This window comes from Rhipicephalus sanguineus, chromosome 1, assembly GCF_013339695.2.
Source record: "Rhipicephalus sanguineus isolate Rsan-2018 chromosome 1, BIME_Rsan_1.4, whole genome shotgun sequence".
Taxonomy (NCBI): Eukaryota; Metazoa; Arthropoda; class Arachnida; order Ixodida; family Ixodidae; genus Rhipicephalus; species Rhipicephalus sanguineus.
Genome location: NC_051176.1, coordinates 135201853 through 135222612, shown reverse-complemented (window position 1 = coordinate 135222612; position 20760 = coordinate 135201853). Strand labels below are relative to the sequence as shown.

Sequence of the window (20760 nt, the reverse complement as noted above, 5' to 3'; positions counted from 1 at the left end):
ATTTGTGGTTAGGCAACAACTGCTTGACTTGGGCGAGTCAGTTCCCAGTAACTGTTGTAGATGCAGCGCAACAAATTAGAAAGAAAAACACAGATACAGGAAAGAGCGATCACTTTCAACCCAATTTATTGAAGAAAACCCGGCTGTTTATTTGCAGTATCGTTCTTCAATAAATTCAGTGCGTTTTCTTCTATAAGTTCAGTTGAAAGTCAGCGCTCTTTCCTGTATCTGTGTTTTTCATCCTAATTTGTTGCGCTGCACCTGCGATATTTAGCGTAGGCAAAGCGCGGAAGGTCAACAAAAGACAGAATATTTAGGCGTTCGTCTAATATACTTCTGACGGCATCTAAGTTCCTTCGTGTTTTCGTAAACATGTCAATTACCGGATAGGCCGTCAAAAATATGTAGCCGTGTATTTTATCAACAAAATCCTCGATAGCATACGCGTAGCACGTACAGTCGCGCTCAATATGACTTGCAACACGGGATCGCGTGGCCTCACGAGTTCAAACACTGCCCATGGCTTCCACTAGTCCTTATTTCCATAACTAAACGCTGTTATCCCACTCGGGGAGGATTATAAATAAGAAAATATCATTTAGTTGCTGAAATGGAAACAGGTTGAAGCCATGCGCAATCTTTGAACTCATGAGGCCACGCGCTGCCGTGTTGCAAGTCATATTGAGCGCCACTGTACTTGCAACCCGCAAGGTCGGTAAGAAGCGCTAACTTGCTTCACCAAGTCGCGCTTTATATAAAAGGCCGGCCGCAGCGTACCAGATGGTTCGCACAGGACTCGGCGGTGAGGCTAAACGAGCGGATGGTCGAGAAGGTTGAATCGCAAGAGCTGTCTGCACGGCTGCACCGACGCAACCTTCCTTGAAGGAACGCGAAAGTGCCCCCGTAACGCCCTCGATGATGTTTACTTGGCTCCTGAGCACCTTGGTATAAGGCGTATGACACATACTGGGGCGGGGGTAGAAGGCAAAATGTACAAGTATAAAATATATCTAAAAATAGCGCCCACTGCGCTCACATTAGGTATTCTAAAGAGAGTATATCGAGTCAATGTGGGAAGAGAGGAAAATGCAATGATCGAGGCTGATATCTTCGCCTTTTCGGTCAGGATAAACGATGCTTAAAAGACATTTAAAAGCTGTCGACCTGCTCTGCATCTGAAGAAGCGTAAACGTTACGTGTTTATCTACTCAATAGCCGTCAGCATGCGATCTTAATACCCGTCTTAAACCGCGCACCACTATTTGGAAGTGAGCTATTTTAGGAGCAAAACAGTCCACGAGTCAACTACATGCATAAGATCAGAAATAAAAATTATAAGCTATAGTTGGCTTCGCGGCAGTCTAGCCTTTTACGCAGCATTGCGTCACAAAATCGATTTCTACCTGAATGCTGTATTTTCTCTACTTTTAATGCAGTGACTGAACCATCTCGCCGATTCAGTATGCTTCAACGGCAAAATATATGGATGCATATTTGAGTGGAAGTATGTTATACGTCGTAACCTTTCGGATTACGATCGCCTCTTCCTTTGCCTTGCATTCAATCGCAGCCCAATGCGTACATTGTTAACTTTGGATGCTTATCGCGCACGCAGTCTGTTATAGTGGTCTCCATACAAGGATTGCTTATTTTTGTGTCTGGTGTGTTCTGCCTCGATAGTGTTTATTCTACTCTGAAGAGCTTTATACGTACGGTCTGTTATGAATGGGATGCATTTAATTAGGATAAGCACGTATTCGCTAATTGTTACGTCTTGTTCTTCTTTTATTAATAAAAAATGTGATTGAAATAAAATTCCTCTCCGCTAAAAGAATTATATTATATGCTTTGCACAACCATGTCCATGATGTTCGCTTGTGCTAACGCTTGTTTGGAGAGGATATCTATGCTCATATACTATCTGCCCATATCTTGAATGATTTGTTTGTTAACAACTGTGTGCGTCTGTTAACAATAAATTCGTTATGATGATTCTAAATGAAATTGTTCCAATGGGTTCTGCAGCTGCGATAATCCACACCATAGAGAATGCTTAAAAGATTACTGGTACAAAATAATTGTGTTATTTTCTTTTCCTCGTCATACATAGCTGTCGACCCGGTATATAATTACGCTATGAAGCCTCAGTTCTTTGCCGCGCAACAAGTAAATAACTACGTTACATTTTAACGAGACCAGCTCAAAGCACACGTCAAGTACAGCGGAAACGCGTTCATCAGTACTTCTCCGGCCTGCCACCTTCTTCATCTTCGTATTTTGCGCGTCTTCGTATTTTGCACGTCATCTTCGTATTTTGCGGGCCGTACGCGCGTCTTTAATAAAAGCAGAACGTTGCACTGATTATGCGGTATCACCACGGATAGCGATGGTTAAACACTACAAATGCAGCTACAAAGAGCCCGATTATAACAGCTGTCGGTGTAAAATGTCACATTCCGTTACGTTAACAGTCGCGTCATTTTTGACGTAAATGCCCTAGCTATAGCATAGCTGAGAGGGTGGCGCATTGGTATGTGCCAAATAAACTTGACCTATAGGGGCACCGCGTGCATCCCAATAAAAACCAGCGCGTCAAGTTCACGTGCTAACAGCAACACCGTAGCACGCAGCCTAGCGAGCGGATAGAACAGTTTCGAGGCGCACATGTTCCATAGTATTGATTCATGGAATCGGAAAAATTACCGCTCACGCACAGGCACATGTGCCCATTTTCTGACTTGAACAGGCAACGACGTGTTAGAAAGCATAGAGCGCATGCTTTCTAACACAGCATAGGTGCTACATCGCCATCAAAAGGGCTATATATATATATATATATATATATATATATATATATATATATATATATATATATATATATATATATATATATATATATATATATATATATGTTGGAGGATGCACCGGAACTTGAATGTATCTGTGTATCTGTATTAAAATAACTTTGTGGGGCCACTCATTCATCCTATGCCCAATCCGCAGGACTCAACTCTTGAATACCAATTAAAATTAAAGGCACACGTGTCTAATTACCACAGCAACAAAGTTCTTTTGATTGGCGATTTCAATCTCCCCGGAGTAGATTGGGAACGTTTTGAAACCGTTACAGCCAATATCACCAATGCAAATGCAGTGTTTGACATCATGCTCGCACATAATTTGGTACAATTGGTTCATGAACCAACGCATCATCTGCTAAGTCTATTTTAGATTTGGTATTTATTCCCTGTGATTTCAGTACACACACCGTAGTAATTGATCAAGGGCTGTCTGATCACTACCTTGTCTCAGTTTCTATCCCTCTGGTACCGCTTTCGGAAACTGCCAACTCGTCCTCTCATTGTGTGAAAGACTATACACGTGCCAATGATGCTTGCATTATCGAGCACCTAGAAACCTGTCTGATAGATTTTGCAGCTACCGATGTTTGCAGATTGTGGAACCAATTTAAACGCATATGCTTCCACTGTCTCGAAAAATTTATAACCGTCTAAACGTAAAAAGGTGCATAAACATACGCCCTGGATGACGAGAAGCATCATTCATTTCAAGCGTAAAGTTAAAAGATTAAAAAAAAAGCATGCTGACCCCAAATTTATAGCTGACGCTCTAGATAAGCTTGCACATGCCGTGCACACCTCGAAGGAATACTACTTCAATACGTCACTCGCAACCTTCATAAAGAATGATGCAAAGAAGTTCTGGAACTATATTAGCGAAAAAAAGAAACCCATATCACAGGTTTTTGTGAATGGTTCAATGGTATCTGATTAGGCTGCCATTGCTCAACACCTCAGTGAGTATTTTTATAGTGTATTTTCTACTCCTAGTGGTTCCCCATCTGCCATAAATGCGGACAATGCTGCAAATGTAAACTTTATTTCTTATTCTGGTATCGTTGCTATGTCGTTGAACTCGAAGACTAAAACTTCTTGCGGACCCGACAATATCCCCAACATAATCCTGCGTCGCTTTGCAGAGTCTGTTGAAAAATACTTAGTCGTCATTTTTCGTGTCTCTCTGTCGTCAGCGGAATTGCCAGAGGACTGGAAGTCGGCACGAATTGTTCTTATATTCAAGAAAGGTGACCGTCTAGTACTACAAAATTATCGACCGATCTCCTTAACATCATAATGCTGCAAGCTTATCTAACACATAATAGCTCATAAATTAAATGAATTCTTAGAAGAACAGTCAGTTTTAACAAATCATCAACATGGGTTTCGAAAAGGATTTTCTACTACAACACAATTGGTTACTATCGTTCATACCTTTGGAGCTTGTCTTGATGCTAACGGCCAAATTGGTGTAATATTTTTAGACTGCAGTAAAGCATTCGACACAGTTCCACACGATAAACTAATTATAAAGCTTCGGTTAGTTGGCATACCAGAATTATTTATCTCCTGGATCTCAGCTTATCTACACAATCGCAACCAATACGTTTAGGTGGGAGAAAAACAATGCGGCTGCCTTCCGGTGACTTCTGGCGTCCCGCAGGGGAGCGTACTTAGGCCCCTTTCTGTATCTGGTCTACATTAATGATATTGTCGATGTAATTAGCACCCAGCGTTACATGTTGTTTAGAGGTGTAACCTGCATTAGTGACCAATGTGACATTAATACTAACTTAGGCAATGTGTCAAAATTGTGTGAACAATGGGGAATGCTTCTTAATGCAAATAAATGTGTGTATCTCCCCATAACGCACAAAAAAGTCCCATTAGACTACACATACAATTTAGCTGAAGCACCTTTACTTAAAGTAGCCTCCTATAAACACTTAGGCCCAACGTTAACAGGTATCTTATCCTGGAATTTGCACATAAATAACATCTGCTCTGCCGCTTTCCGTAAATTATGCCTTCTCCGCCACAAGCACAAGACTGCCCCGCCTAGTGTTAAATTCCTCTCCTACTTTTCCTTAATTAGGCCAAAACATGAGTACACCGCCAAAGTTCGGGATCCCCATAAAAAATTAACGTTCAAAACCTAGACAGAATTCAAAGAAAAGCAGTACGATTTATTTATAGTAAATTTATGTCAACCGACTCCCCCACTGCATTACTAATAGCAAATGGTATAGAACTATTACAAATTCGAAGAAAAAAAAGTCGGCTACAGTTTCTTTCAGACATAGTAAACCACAGCCTATCCTTAGACACCACAGCATACGTATCCCCCTTGTTAAGCAGACCCACTCGGCACCACTATCCTCATTCCCTAACGCCAATCTTTTCGGTACTGCTTAATTCTTCCCACAAACAATAGCTGATTGTAACTAACCGAAGCATTTCCCCAACGCCCTTGACCATTTGTCTAAATACTATTCTTCCATGACTTCCTTAGAATTGTTCTATGACCAAGTTGTTCAATTCCTCTTTTTTTTAAGTCATAACCTATCGTCTTATATCCAAAGAAATTGTGTAAAAAGCGCTTTGCAACTTTGTTTTATTCTGTTATTTAGTGTGTATGATGTATGCTCCTCAACCCGCTTGGACATTTTGTACGCAGTATTCTCTCTCTCTCTCTCTCTCTATATATATATATATATATATATAGTTGAAAAAAATATCAAGCACGTAGGAAAAATTGTTCAGTAAAGGACTGACGTTTCGGCCGCGGGACCGGCCTTCGTCGGAGGGCCGGTCCCGCGGCCGATATATATATATATATATATATATATATATATATATATATATATATATATATATATATATATATATATATATATATATATATATATATATATATATATATATATATATATAGCAGCTAACTCTTTTTCCTCCAATCTCACTTCTCACCTCTCACTTAACTCTACAAAACGCTGGTGTATGGCAATACGGCCGCTCCCGAGAGAGAAGCGGTTTTCGGTAAGTTTGTCGTATCAGTGGTCCGAGCGCGAAGCAGTGAGATCACAGCGCGTAGAAGGTATACGAGCCGTTCGCTGGGGGATGTCTGCCGAAATAGCGCGCGTGCCAGCGCTCTCGACCGCACTCTTATAGTCAAAGTTCACAGTTGCTGCTCGAGCTACGCAGTGCCTCTCCCAGGACACCCCTTCCTGCTCCTTCGCCCAGCAAACGACGGGCGGGGCGTTTCCTTCTGCTGACGGCAGGCCTCGCACGTGGGTTGATGTAATTCCATGTGACGGAGATGGCCAGCTTGTTTCATATCTGCTTTAGCCATGTTATCGATTTAGAGTTTACACGGAACATGACGGCGAGGGTGAAAACTTGTCCTGAGTGTCCACACAATTGCTAACGCAATAAAAAATATGTAAAAAACCGTCGAAGCTGGCTTGCCTTTTTCCTGGAAAGCTGCATCGTCTCCGCTGTAAAGAGTGCGTCCGTTGGAAGAATCATATAATACGGCACCTTTTCCAATGGTTTCGTTCTTGCCTTCAATACCCTTCTTACAGGGGACATCTCCTCGCCACTTATTTCTTCATAAAGCACGCGTACAATGTCAGCACTAAGCGTTGAACCTATCATGATTTCGCGCTTGTCGGCTACAGTCTGTTATATCTGCATGCGCGGTCGCAAACGCACAAAATGGAGCGAAATCAGTTAATCGCGCACGATAGTCGTGCGAGAGAAGCAATAGCAGGTGCGCGGCTGCATAGCAAAGCAGTATGGGAGACAATTCACGACTGTTATTTCTCGTATATGGACCAGTCGGGAGTATGTACCCTGATGATGTCACGTGCATCACTGTTCTGGCATTACGAAGTGCACCAAAAGACAAGAAACGCCAAGAGAGAATAACGCGCTCGTTGTTTTTGTTTTTTGTTGTATTTTCAGAGGCTGTTCAGAGGCCCTTTATAAAAACGGGGCGTGCAAACACGGACACAGGAGAGTAGTCAAGACACCAGAAACGCCGCTAACAACTGAAAAATTACACAGCGGCGGAACTGAAGGTAGACACAAATATTTATCTGCGCATTCCCACGTAAGAGGCCATACCTATCAATCAAGTGCGAGTAGTGGTCTACGTGAGAGATAGCTGTTCACTCTCTCGACTTTCCTGTTATGTCTGTGTTTCCACGTCATGTCTTCTTACCATGAATGCCTACCAACTAGCTCAGCTATATTCTAAGTTTGCCATTCTCTTTACTTCTGTATTTATTTATCGATTTAGTGGAGTATGAATGAAAGGAAAAAGTGTACTAACGCACCGAGATATATATGGGTCGTCGCCCTTTAAGGCTGGAGGACGCGGCAGCGTTAAGGTCAGGCAATACTCGTGATATTTCTGGAGAAGAAAAAGTGGCCGCGTATCTGCGTGCTTCGCTGCAAATGTCGTGTAAAGACGATAGAAGAGGCGCTGTGTGAGATATGGACGCCATCTGGCAATACGTCGGGAAACATGAGTGCTGTGTTGCGTGCTGGTAGTCCCGGCGCAGCAGCAGGCGAAGACCGGCGGTGACCAACGCGACCGGCGGGGACGCCAGCCAGCCCGAAAACGCGGTTTGGCGCGAAGCGCTGAAGCAGAGAAACGTCCGCACTCAACGAGTACTCTCCACACACTCTTTTATTTACACGTCGCCTGGGTAAAACCGGAACGCCAGAGCGGCGCCCACAACCGGCAGCCTGAAGGCCGCCCACAACGCTGCTTTTTCATTTTTTAAATATTTTTTTTTCACCTTCTTGGCCTTCTCAAAACTAAAGTTTTTCAACACCAACCCATGGCATTCGTACAGTGCAATACAGAACCGAAACCGAAACACAACAATGAGCTCGTGCGAAGGGCACGGAGGAAGGCAAATTTCAGCGCAGTCGCATTTTCAGCTTTTTTGAAACAGCGCTCACTAGACGACGACAAAGTAAAAGAAGGCACAGGACAGGCAGCGCCTGTCCTGTGCCTTCTTTTACTTCGTCGTCGTCTAGTGAGCGCTGTTTCAACAAAGATGAACGCATACCAACTCGCTCAAGCTTCCATTCTTATGCATTTTCAGCGCAGCTTAAGAAACTAGGGTCCTTAAAATTACGTATGTGTGCATTTTCTATTAAAGGAACACGCCACCTAATACTTACCTAGTGATGTTGCACCTCAGATATGCATGATATTTACTTTTTGATCGACAACGTTCACAAGTATGAACAGCCGTACCAGTTCAAGACGGCTGGCCCTTGGGCAAGTGGTTCAACTTTGGCCGAGTGGCTGAATCGAGGGACGTGCCGACAAACAGAAAGACAGACCAAAATTTCTGCGTTTAAGTTCCCCAAGAAAGACTATCGTCTTTAAAAACATACTACAACTTCTGGGGAGATATATTCTCGATGCGTTCATCCAAAGGAGATGTCTACAGTCCATTTCGGCAGAGCGCATTCAGTGATTCTAAAAAGCGGTGAGCCGTCTTGCCACCTCGCTCTTGACCACGTCGCCACACCGAACCCGGCCGCCAGTACATTCCTAGCGTAAGCAGAGAGTGGGCGAAATGCACAGGAACAGGAACTTTTCAAGTCTGAATTTGCATTTGAATGTGTCCCAGATGTTTGAGAACGATGCAGCGAATGTGTACCGACCCGGTTGCGTTACACGAGCGGCCGCATTAAACCTAAATCGACGGCTAACACGATCAAAAGACATGTGCACCGAAAATCGGATCTCTGAGGGCTGCTTTCGTTGCACTGAAGCGCATTCCGTCCGTATCATTTGTGTCGAGAGTGTTTGAAAGCTTCGTGATGTCATGATGGCGCTGCAGAACAAGAACCGGAAACAGGGGGCGCGCTTCTCGCCAAGCTCCCGCTATTCAGTGGTCGCTGAAACGCACAGTTCATTACATGGACAAATCGAGAACAGCTCCTCCGGTGAAGTGCTATATTTTATTTCCAGATTCCCCATTCGAATTAAAAGAAAAGATTAACGCCGGAGCGCCGCAATTATTATATATATATATATATATATATATATATATATATATATATATATATATATATATATATATATATATATATATATATATATATATATATATATATATATATATATATATATATATATACACACGTTATAGGTTTCCGTGTTTCCGTATGCGACGTTAGCCTGTACTAGTCAAACATTGCCATACGAAAATGCAAGAGCGTTTCGTGCAGGTCCGACAACAACACAGACTGTGATCTAAGAACTCAGCGGGCACAGCTAGCAGGTGTTCCGCCTATTCGCCTTCGCAGTTCGTACACAAAAGTGAATGTCATTTCTTTTTGAAATCCTGGAATATATAGCAGGCTGCGTTAACCTACATTCTTCATTTTAGTATGGCATTGCAATTGCGATTATCTTGCCTTGCCATGCACACTCCAGAATTACGGCACATTGGATTTGTATTTAAAAGAGAAATTGTGTCGTCTTCATTTGTCGTCTTCCCTGTGTACTTGCGTAATTCGCAAATGTCATCAACACGCCCCTTAAGGGCAGCTAGGCAGATATCCACGCACATTTCGACCTCAGGTTAACTGCTAACGAATTGGAGGAACGAAATAGTCATCACTAGTTGATAACTACTTTTACTACTAATGCGAACTGGCGCCACACTCTTAAAAAAAGTTAGGAAAAAACTTGTAAACAAGAGCAAATAGTTAGGAACAGCAGCTGTTACTAGCTTTCTTTGACCATTACTAACTACTTGCTGCCTTTTCCTACCCGCGTTAAACGGTTACTACCTCTTGCGTACAGTTACGAACTTTTTGCCATGCACCTGTTAAACGAACTTGTTAAACAAATCTTTTTACAACCTACTTACTAGCACGGGGATCTATCCAAGTTCATTGAGGTGATATTAGTAAGCTTAGTACCCCATTTTGGGTCTTGTATATTAGGCCATGTTGAGGCGATAGTACGCAAAATAGATATACATATTGTTTGTCTTAATATGCTTGATTATAAGTGCTACCCTACGTTACCTCGCTCCCCTAATAATATTGTGCGCTATATAAATATAGGCGCACAACTTAAACTATACATCCTCAAGCCTAGCTGCTCATCGGCACCATCTGCGTACTCCATAGGTATAGGGCTATAAATACTCCTGGAACCACTTATAAGTTATATGCGTCGCGTAGCCTTGTCGTTGTGTATGTGTGCTGTTCTCATTCATGACATTCTGTGCATAATTATACCTAATGATATATCGCAATGTTGATGCTCAGGAATTTGGCCGTTAAAAAAACCAAGTGATTCGTGAGTCGAAAGGACCACGTTTACTACTTCATTTTGGGTAGTAACCGTTACTATCTATATTTTACTAGTTAGCAACGAGAAGGGTAGTAACCGCTACTAATTGCGTTTGTAACGGCGAGGGTAGTAACGGTTACTAACCTTCCCGTTACTAACCGCACATACTAACAAGGTAGTAACATATGTGACATGTAGTTAGCAAACCGAAGTTAGTAAGAACTACAACCGTTTTCTTTTTAAGAGTGCATGTGAACTTATTAAACCATAAGTTCCATAATCCCCGTTAAGTAGGTTTCCAGATCAGCTGCATGCATGCCTCTGGAGCGTGATAAATAGTCCGAGTAACGATTAATACAGTTCCAATCAAAGTTCCAATAGTTCCATCGCTGGGTTGAAGTCACAGTTTCTCGACCACGGATCTCCGGAAAGTTCTTGCCTCCGTGCAGCGGATGTCTCTGAAGCGTAAAAAAAAAAGCGGGGATAGCGTTACAACGGGAAAACAATTACAAACGGCAGATACAGCGTCAGGATATCCTGATGCTGCCTCTGCAGACGGTGTTGGCTGAACGCAAAACAATGTACAATTATCATGCGGTGTTCCGTTGTAAAGAATGAAAAAACAAAGAAGGTAGGCTTGCAGACACGGACACAAGAGAAGATATCATAACAACACAAACGCCACTTTTACCATGAATCTGTAGCAACGAGGTCACTTCCTGTCGCTCTAGAGCATGAGATTACGGGTTCAGTTCCAACGTCGACAACATTCCAATGGGTCCGGAATGCAAAAGTGCTCGAGCGTTGAGCTTTGGATGAACGTTAAACAAAACACAGGGAGTCTTTACACAGCTCCTCTCTCTCTCTCTTTGTATATATATACAATATATATATATATATATATATATATATAGATATATATATATATATATATATATATATATATATATATATATATATATATATATATATATATATATATATATATATATATTGCTGAGGAGTATCGCGAGCTCTCCAAGACCTTTACTACGCATAGCCAAGAGCGGCAGAAAAGCCCACGGTCCGCCCTGGAGCACTCGTATGGCTCTCAGCCCCTACCACTATATATATATATATATATATATATATATATATATATATATATATATATATATGCACAGGGTGTTTTAAGAAATGTGTCCAACCTTCTCAAAAAATCAGGAAAATGCGATATTTCCTCGGGGCTTTCAGCATTGCTTTTTCTGTAGCGGCAAGAATCTTAAGGTAGTTAATGACATCATTTAAGACAGCAATTAAGGAAGTTGCATTAATTAACATTTTTAATTAGTGGAGTTAGGTGATTGTGTGAAATGGGAGAATTGAAGTTCTTCATGCGAGGAATCTATCCAAGCTTTGAGATTTTGAAAAAGCGTCCTCTAGTAATTGTTGTGGCCTAATGAAATTCAACGAAATGCAACGGCTTTCAACAGCGAAAGCCATCGAATTCGGTTGAATTTCATTACTTCGTAATTACTACTAGAGGCCGCTTTTTCGAAATCTCAATGTTGGGATGGCTTTCTGGCACGAAGAACTTCAATTCCCCAATATGAAACAGTCACCTAAATTCACAAATTAAAAAGTTAATTAATTTAACTTTCTTAATTACTGTCTCAAGTCATGTCTCTAACCATCTTAAGATGCCTAGCGCTACAGAAAAAGTCATTCACTCATTTTGGACGTCACAGAAGAATATGGCAGTTGCGTTCTTCCATGTTTCTGTTTAGGTTTCGCCATTGAATTTGGTTGAATTTCATTACTTCGTAATTATTATTAGATGCCACTTTTTCGAAATCTCAAAGTAGGGTTGGGTTTCTAGCATGAAGAACTTCAATTTTCTCATTTGACACAGCCGCCTAACTCCAATAATAAGAAGTTAATTAATTTAACTTTTTTAATTACAGTCCCAAATAATTTATTCAACCATCTTAAAATCCCTGCCACTACAGAAAAACCAATTTTGAAGGCGGCAATCAAATATCGCTTTTTCCTGATTTTTTTAGAAGGTCGGACACATTTCTTGAAACACATTATATATATATATATATATATATATATATATATATATATATATATATATATATATATATATATATATATATATATATATATATATATGCCCACAGAGGGAGAGACAGATATTTACTGTCTGAAAGCAACACAGCTCGTGTTGCTTTCAGGCATCCCCTGTATGAAGCCCATCATGTGGATGCACTGCATAGAAACGCTGCGCTGGCTTTAAACAACTATATTGAAACTGCTGTGCAATCTCCGCAATATTCTGTAACAGCGCCTCCTCTACAGGAGGCGCTGTCTGTATTCACTCTTCATTTACGTGCTGCCTATACCAAGCAGCTTTCAACTCAAGGAGCAGTTTCATGCTCTTACGCCGCTGCCGCTGTTTTGTTTTACAACGCACGACGCATGAAATGGTCTATCGGTAGTATGTCCAGACCAACAGCGTCTCACACCATGTGTTTCCTTAATATTGTCCAGCTTTTGTTATTTAACGGTGTTCTTTCTTTTTTTTTTTTGTTTAGCGGCCGGACAACTTAGTTTTCGGTCAAAACCAAGGCGCCAAGAGAGTGAAGCGCTTGACATCTTTGCCGGCCTGCATGTCACCACTTTCATGCTAATACTCTGCATAGCGAGAGAGAAGGATTTCAAAAGATTCCAGAAGCTATATATATATATATATATATATATACCTCGGGAACTGCGGCATCTAGTTTTCCGGGTCTGAAGGGTAGGGTAGACGGCGCATAGGTGACGAGCTCCGTCGGGGCGATGGAGATCGGCGGCTAACGGAGGGCAGGCGGTCGGGTGAAGAAGATTCTTGTGGCCGTGCTGTGCCGCTAAACCGTCGAGGGTCGTGCGAAGATCGTGGCCACATGTCCTGCATAACCGCAAGAATAGCAGATAGGGCGGTCGTCTGAGGTGCGCCACGGATTAGGAAACGTAGCGACTGGTCGGATGAACGGAACTGGTGACGACTGAACACGCACCGGCGAGGGAGAATAAGTTGGCTGACGGGGCACTCTGGCTGCGAGGGAAAAGCAAAGCGTCAGTTACCCCTTCTTGGATAACTTGTCGTATGTTTGGGGCCAGATGATGTGCCTGTGCTGGTTCTGGCGTGCTTGATAAAATGGATAGCTGCCGAGCGACCTCCTCACGCACAAACTGCTTTACCTGAGCCAACATGGAATTCTGGTCTCTGAGAGTCAAAGCCGCGATCGTGTCGCGCTGTTCCAGCGAGCGTCGTGTCTGGGCGCGTTGCTTGCGCAACTCGTCGAAACTCTGGCACAAACTGACCAGTTAGGCTACGGCTTGTGGGTCTTTGCTAACAACATCTCAAATGCGTCATCGGCTATTCCTTTGAGTATCTGCTTGATCTTGTCTGCTTCGAGCATCGATCGGTTCACACGCTTGTACAAGTCAACAACGTCTTCGATGTAGCTGGTGAAGTTCTCTCCTGGCTGTTGAGCGCACTCACGAAGTCGCTGTTCTGCGCGTAGCTTTCGTACAGCGGGCGGTCGAAGACTTCCGAAAAGGCCGTCTTGAACGAAGCCCAGTCGGCAATATCGGCTTCGTGATTCCCCAACCAGAGACTAGCGACGCCGGCCAAGTAAAAGCTGACATAAGTCAGCTTAGCCGCATCGTCCCAATTGTTCGCTGCGCTCACCTTGTGGTATGTAGCCAACCACTCCTCAACGTCTTGGTCGTCAGTGCCGCTGAAGATCGGTGGGTGACGCAGTGGCAACACGCCGGGACATGCAGTGGCTGGAATCTTGGAGGTGCCTTGGGTGGTGGATTCTTCCGGCATTGCTGACACTGGAGGTAAGGTGCGGCTTCGTAGCTCCAGCTTCGAAGACTACCAGCACCTCCACCAAATTATAAGGGAGTTTATTTCAAAACCAAAGGCCTGGGTTCAGCGGTGTCAAACACTGTCACGCGCGCTCTCGGCTCTTCGTCTTGGTCTTCTTCCGCTCCTATTCGATGCTGTCTCGCTGTCTCTTGTCTCTCTTCCCCACTATATATATATATATATATATATATATATATATATATATATATATATATATATATATATATATATATATATATAATATATATATATATATATATATATATATATATATGTATATATATATATATATAGACACACGCACACTGTGTCGAAGAACTCATAGACCTTCACCGACACAACACTCTGCTGGGCAGCAAAGGACTTTACTTTTTCCAAGTACATCAGTGCTTCTTTAGCTGAACTTATTGGTGCTTCCCCTACAAGGGTTACCTCCTCCTACTCCTCTTCTTTTTCCTGAAGTAGTGCGCTCGCTACAATCTCTTCTGTAGACAGAGTGGCGCATGTCTCAACGCGAGAGTCACAAGATACATAGTCCTCAAAACGCGAAGCGCTGTCTTAGTTTTTCAGACAATTTTTGATCCATATGACGTGAGAGGCATTGGATTATGTCATAAAATGTGTTCGTAGGACTGAAATGCGCTCTGCACTAATGTCGTTAAACTGAAACACGCTAGCATTGGGTCCAATGACGCTTCGGCTGGGGATTTCAAAAAAGTTCGCACAAGTTCGTTTAACTGACGTTCGCTCAAGTGGTACTTTACTCTGTGTGTGTGTGTGTGTCTATACACGCACGCACGCACGCGCGCACGCACACACACACACACACACACACACACACACACGCACGCACACACACACACACACACACACACACGCACGCGCACACACGCACGCGCACACACACACACACACACACACACACACACACAGGGTGGGCGGAAAGTAATTCGCTATTAAGCATTCTTTGCAACTTTTGTCCTACTTGACCCATTTCAACGCAACAAAACGTATTTTGTTCCTTATTGTCGGAGAATTGTTATGCACTGCTAATATTTCGCGTAAGCAACAACATTATTCACTACTTTTTTTTTCTCGTAAACAATTGCAAGTGTTTGCGACGCACTTCTGTAGATATTCATGTGGTGCGTTTGCAAAAGCTTGCTGAATTCGCAACTCGAATGCATTAATACGCTTTCCGTGTTGTGCGATAAACTTCCTCTCCAGCCCACCCCAAGAGGTACAAGGCGCTTGGCGTTAGGACACCTTGAAGGCCATAGGGGTCACGACGCCCCAACCAGGCTCCGGAAAATGTGTCCAGAATAACGTATGGACGCACTTTCTTGAGGTCATGCCTCTGATACCTCCAATGACATAAATTAGATATATGTAATGCATTCTCATATTGTAAGCAACAAAATGTTTTTTTTGTTTCATTAAATTGGTCGAGTATTACAAAAAAAATCACACCATCTCCCGCTAAGGGGGACCATGAGGCGATGCGAAGCAGTGTTTCGGCATGTAGAGCCCGCGTTCTAGAGGTGCAGTGGGGAGGGGGAAAGGGGAGAGGGAAAGTGGAGAGGGGGAAAGGAGAGGGGGAGAGGAAAGGGAAGGGGAAGGGGAAGGGAAGAGGTGATGTGGAGAGGGGGAGGGGAAGTGGTGAGGGGAGGGGAGAGGGAAGGGGTGGGGGAAGGGGAGAAGTAATGTGGAGAGGGGAAGGGGAGATGGGGAAAGGGAGAGGGGAGTGGAGAGGGTTTGCGCATGCGCAGTAAGGGTGGTCACGCCGCACACCACCACCACCACCGGATTGAACTCCGCCATAAGATGCTTCACATCTAAAAGTTATAAACCATACCGAGTAGAGAGTTAATTTCCGCCCACATGATATATAGCATCAGTGAGTAAACATGATAATGATATTTGCAGGTGAGTCTGTAGGCGAATGCAGGATTTCTCACGAAAGAAACCCATGCACGTAAATATTACGCGCTGTTTACCTGCGTCTGCTGGATTAACATCGTCGCTGTTAAAGCAGGACGTAATGTGTGATCCGTGGACCGGAAAAACCAGGTGGCGGGTATACACCGCTGCAATTGGGCAAGCCCCACGACAGAGTACAAGCATTTATGATAACCATATGAATGCGTTGCTGGTGGGAAACGGAAGTGGGGTTGAGGAGGAGTGATGTGAGGATGGGGAGGAATTGGTAGGGTAAAGCATTGCGTAGCCATATATAGTATGACAGAGCAAGGGGGTGGGAAAGGTAAGTAAGGGTGAGGAGGAGTGATGTCAGCGTTAGCAGGAGGGAAAAAAGAAAGGGATCGAACGCCACCAGCCTCGCTGTTTCCTCAGTCTTCGCACCACTATAGTGCGTAGCTGCCCTAATTTTGTATGCTTGTTTTCTTTTGTTTTCTTTTGCGAGCGCGTGTGCACTGCTTATTTCACTTGGAGGCTATAGATTACTGGAAAGGGAGGTATTGCATACCCTGAACAACTCATGCCTGAAGGTGTAGTCGAAATCGCAAGCACGCTGAAACATTATTTTTATTCACGTCTTATATTTATCGTGAATGAGTGGCGTAGTGTAGGACCCAACTTTACATACATGTATATGCATAAACAGGCCGCCACCTTGGCAACGAAACTAGAGAATCCGTGTGACCTTCCTGGAGGCTCTCAGGGACCTGTCACCTAGTTATCAGCGAGACATTGGAAAACAGTGGTCTATGGCAACAGAACTCGTGATTAAATATAAATCCTGTTATTATTGGGTAATTAAATTAACAACATCCGGTAGTTTATCTTAGTTCTTTTTCTTCCTGCAGAAAGTACCTTGCAAAATCACTCGTTAGAGCATATCTTACATTTAGCTTGATCGAATCCGCTACCTTTTTTGGTAATTAACTTACGCGGGCAGAGCGTCATAATGCCACACAGCCTGGCTGGGTCACTGTGATACTTGAGGCCGTTGTAAATAATATTGGCGTTTTTGTCCACGGCAAGCCGGCAGGGTTCCTCGATGGCTGTGTAGAAAAACTCGCAAGTCACGCTCACCTGGTACATCACCTGCGCCTGTGAACAATGTATGGGATTAATTATCCGTGCGCAATGCGTGCAATCTTGAACCTTGTTTTTTTTTCCATTTGCGTGCTTTACTGATTACTGAGATCTTTTCCATCTTGGTCGGTAGAGAGAAGTGCACGAAAAGACGGAGAACGCGAAAGGCATATTCTTGCACAGAATAAGGGTGTTAAGGTGGGCTTGTAGGTACAATTGAACTTAGGGTAACCTGCGCGAGGACTGTATACATGAAAGGTCCTCGCGCAAGTCACTCTAAGTTCTTTTTACACACATTAAAAACTCGCAGCCATTTCGTTGCTTATTTCCTGAGCTGAGCATAAACTCATAATTCTATGTTTGCTTACTGAGAACGGCAGCTGTTGACTCCAGGTTCACGAAAGCTCTGTAGATTTCATTCGATATATATTGCGTGAATTAGAATGTGTTTTTATTGCGATAGCAATTAGATGGACACTCTCGGCTGATTTTTGCCGTCGCCGTTGCCTTCGTCGTCATGTCCCGAATATATATATATATATATATATATATATATATATATATATATATATATATATATATATATATATATATATATATATATATATATATATATATATATATATATATATATATATATATTCCGAACTACCAGACCGGGGATTCGAAACATCGACCCCTCGCTCTCCAGCGCGCTGGGTTAGACAACCCAACCATACGCCATGCATGTGCCGGCGAAATAGCGGCGAGCTATTTATATACACCATTTACCGCTGGTGGTAAGCAAATCTCGGAGGAGCTTGAGCGTGTTTTCTATCACGCAACGCTACCATATTTTCTTTCATTTTGAAAACTGCCCTTGAGACACGCACGACAAAGTGGCCCCTTTCTGTACCCACTCGTGATGTGGAAGAAAAAAACAACAAAGAACACCGGGCACACCTTGCGTCAGACGCCTCCGTGTGGCAGGAGACGCAGAGGGGTCACTCCACGCGCCGCAGTTTAAAAGAAAAAGAAATATCTAAGAGCGTCTAATACTCGATTGTCGACATGCAGTCTGGGCCAATCCCACAGAGTGGGTACGTGCCATAATTTTGGGGAAAGAAACAAACAAACACTGTCGACATTTGCAGCGCGTTGCTCAAGCACGAAGACGTAACAACTGTGACAGTTGTTAGTTCACGCTTGCCCTGTGCATGCCTGTGCGTTCATTTCGGGCGTCCTTCTTTGTGCTTCAGCGGCGCGCTGCAAATATCGAACTGCTTGTCGTTCTTCGAGTGACATTCCAATTACTTGCTATCGCGTTCATTGCTTCGCCCTTGCGGCGAAACTGTGACTTTTTTGTTTACCTGGCTTTTCAATTAAGCAACAAAGCAACAACGAAGAAGTCGTTTCGGCCACAAGAAGACATCAGAGCACGCGTGCTCTGTTACATGTGCACGGCAAATATACTTACAGCAGTTCTGTTCATCAGGCACCTCTCGATGTAGTCGAGGTATGACTTACAGAAGTTGCACTGCGTTGTGTCGTTTGCTGCAAAAGAAATTTATTTATTTATTTATTTATTTATTTATTTATTTATTTATTTATTTATTTATTTATTTATTTACTTATTTACAGGGTTTCTGCTGGCTTCAAATGAAGCCATAAGCAAGAGTGGGTAACATATGAATAAATATAGCACACTGAAAATTTGCACAATTACGAATATACAAACGCACGCACGAGCATACATAAAGTATGGTTGAACCCCCCCCCCCCCCCCCCCGAAAAAAATTTCTGGCTACGCCCCTGTTAGACTATCTTACAAGGTAAGGCGTCATGCGTCCAAATACATAATAATAATAATTCTTGGGGTTTAACGTCCCAGAACCACTACATGATTATCAGAGACGCCGTAGTGGAGGGCTCCGGAAATTTCAACCACCAGGGGTTCTTTAACGTGCACCTAAGTCTAAGCACACGGGCCTCAAGCGACCAAATACATATATTAATAAACTTCACTCGATGACAGCGAGCACTAGGAATCAAAACGCAATGAGCAGTTCTGGCAGCAGGTAACGGTGTGCTTGTGCTGAAGCGATCGATCCGCGCTGCGCTACTCCATTTTAAATTTGCCTTTCTCCAAAACTCACCTCATATCATCTCGAACACATCATGGGCTACACTGGCGTAGCCAGGGAAGGAGAGGTTGAGGGGAGGGGGATTCAAGCCTCCCCCCCCCCCCTATTTCTTAAAAATTTTGCATGGGTATATAAACACGCGCACAAACATACATAAAGGGTGGGTAAACACCTCCCCCTCCGCCCAACCCCGCCTTTCGTGAAAAAAATGTCCGGCTATGTCCCTGATGGGCTACATAGGGTGGACTCATGAATTTTTCCTTAGACTAGAGAACAGAAACGGCTTATTATGTATATAGACGAAAACAAAATTTGCTTGCATTTTCCTGCTACTAAGGCGGCTTGCGTATGCAATCGGAATGAAAGCCTCTTTAAGTATCGCTAATTTCTAAGGGATGCACGCGCATGCATTTTGGCTCTACGGTTTCTGTATCGCTGTTCCCAGCTCCCGGTGAGCTAGTATTTTATACACGTCTACACATTTTTAGTATAGTCCAGTGTATTAAAGTGCGCATAATATACCTTACACAACAGCGTATACGTGTAGAGGTATTTAAGGCCGAGACAGACGATACGATTTTCCATGCGATGCGACGTCCGACGCGGCGGTGGGGTAACCGGAATGGTGACCTTTCATAGCATCGGACAGCCACCATTCCGGCTGCCGCACAGCCGCGTCGGCCGTCGCATCGCATGGAAAATCGTACCGTCTGTCTCGCGCTTTATACGGAAGTTCAGTCAACAGTGTGTGAGGGTTAAGTCTTCCTTGGGCAGATATTTTTCGCTACTATTGCAGACGTCATATTCCCACCCGGATAGACAAACAGCCTTGGCAGATCGCTGCTGTCGAATCTGCTGCACGGCCTAGATAAGAAATTATATCATGCTTTCAAAGAATGACAAAAAAAGGTAATAATAATAATAATAAAGCACACGCACAGGCAGATATGTTTTCCATCCGCTGTGGTGATAGAAATCTGGCCATTGTCTTTCGTTGACTTCTCCTTTGCTCCTGGTGATGCTTCTCCGGTGTCTCTTTCAACAGCCCCTGCGTGTAGCCCTAACGTATGTCAAATCGCGTCGCCTCTGCAAGCATTCACACAGTGAACACTGTGCCGCAAACACGAGCCTCTTCACTGCCGCGCGCGGCGGGCGATTGCTCCTGTAGGGAACATGTAGCGCGGTGGTCCACGCGGCCACTTATTCTTTAATATCGCTGTGGGGTAACTAACCTTGAGATCCTAACTTGTGAACCCTCGATTGTCCTAAAGAAGCATGTTTTAAATTTTAAGGGTGGATATTTAAAAATTCTGTATCAGTGTGGGAGCAGAAACAATGACACTTGGTAACGACTAAAGTGAAAGTTGTTATTTCATGCCGATGGACAATTTTTGAGGTGAGAAAAACTCAGAACAAAATGAAGTTCGAAGAGAGGCTAAGGAATATGAAGGACAGTAGATGGCCAGGGAAGGTGTTCCG

The 20760-nt window shown here is 43.3% G+C and overlaps 1 protein-coding gene across 1 annotated transcript; it reads right to left on the bottom strand.

Annotated features, from left to right (window-relative positions):
* Window positions 1-10010: 10010 nt before the first annotated feature.
* On the bottom strand, window positions 10011-20325 carry LOC119398748 (uncharacterized). Its single transcript, XM_037665568.2, has 4 exons — window positions 20221-20325; window positions 18615-18691; window positions 17011-17173; window positions 10011-10655 (listed from the first exon to the last, which is right to left on the bottom strand). The coding sequence occupies exons 1-4, from the start codon at window positions 20264-20266 to the stop codon at window positions 10564-10566; spliced, it is 378 nt and encodes a 125-aa protein (XP_037521496.1). The 5' UTR covers window positions 20267-20325; the 3' UTR covers window positions 10011-10563.
* Between the last annotated feature and the right edge of the window lie 435 nt (window positions 20326-20760).

Excerpts from the sequence above, each read along its gene's own strand:
- LOC119398748 (XM_037665568.2), bottom strand. The coding sequence starts at position 20,266 with ATGGCCAGATTTCTATCACCACAGCGGATGGAAAACATATCTGCCT. Across the intron at positions 18,692-20,220 it reads GATGGAAAACATATCTGCCT|CAAACGACACAACGCAGTGC; the intron begins GTGCGTGTGCTT and ends TTTCTTTTGCAG. Across the intron at positions 10,656-17,010 it reads CATTATGACGCTCTGCCCGC|AGACATCCGCTGCACGGAGG; the intron begins GTAAGTTAATTA and ends TTTACGCTTCAG.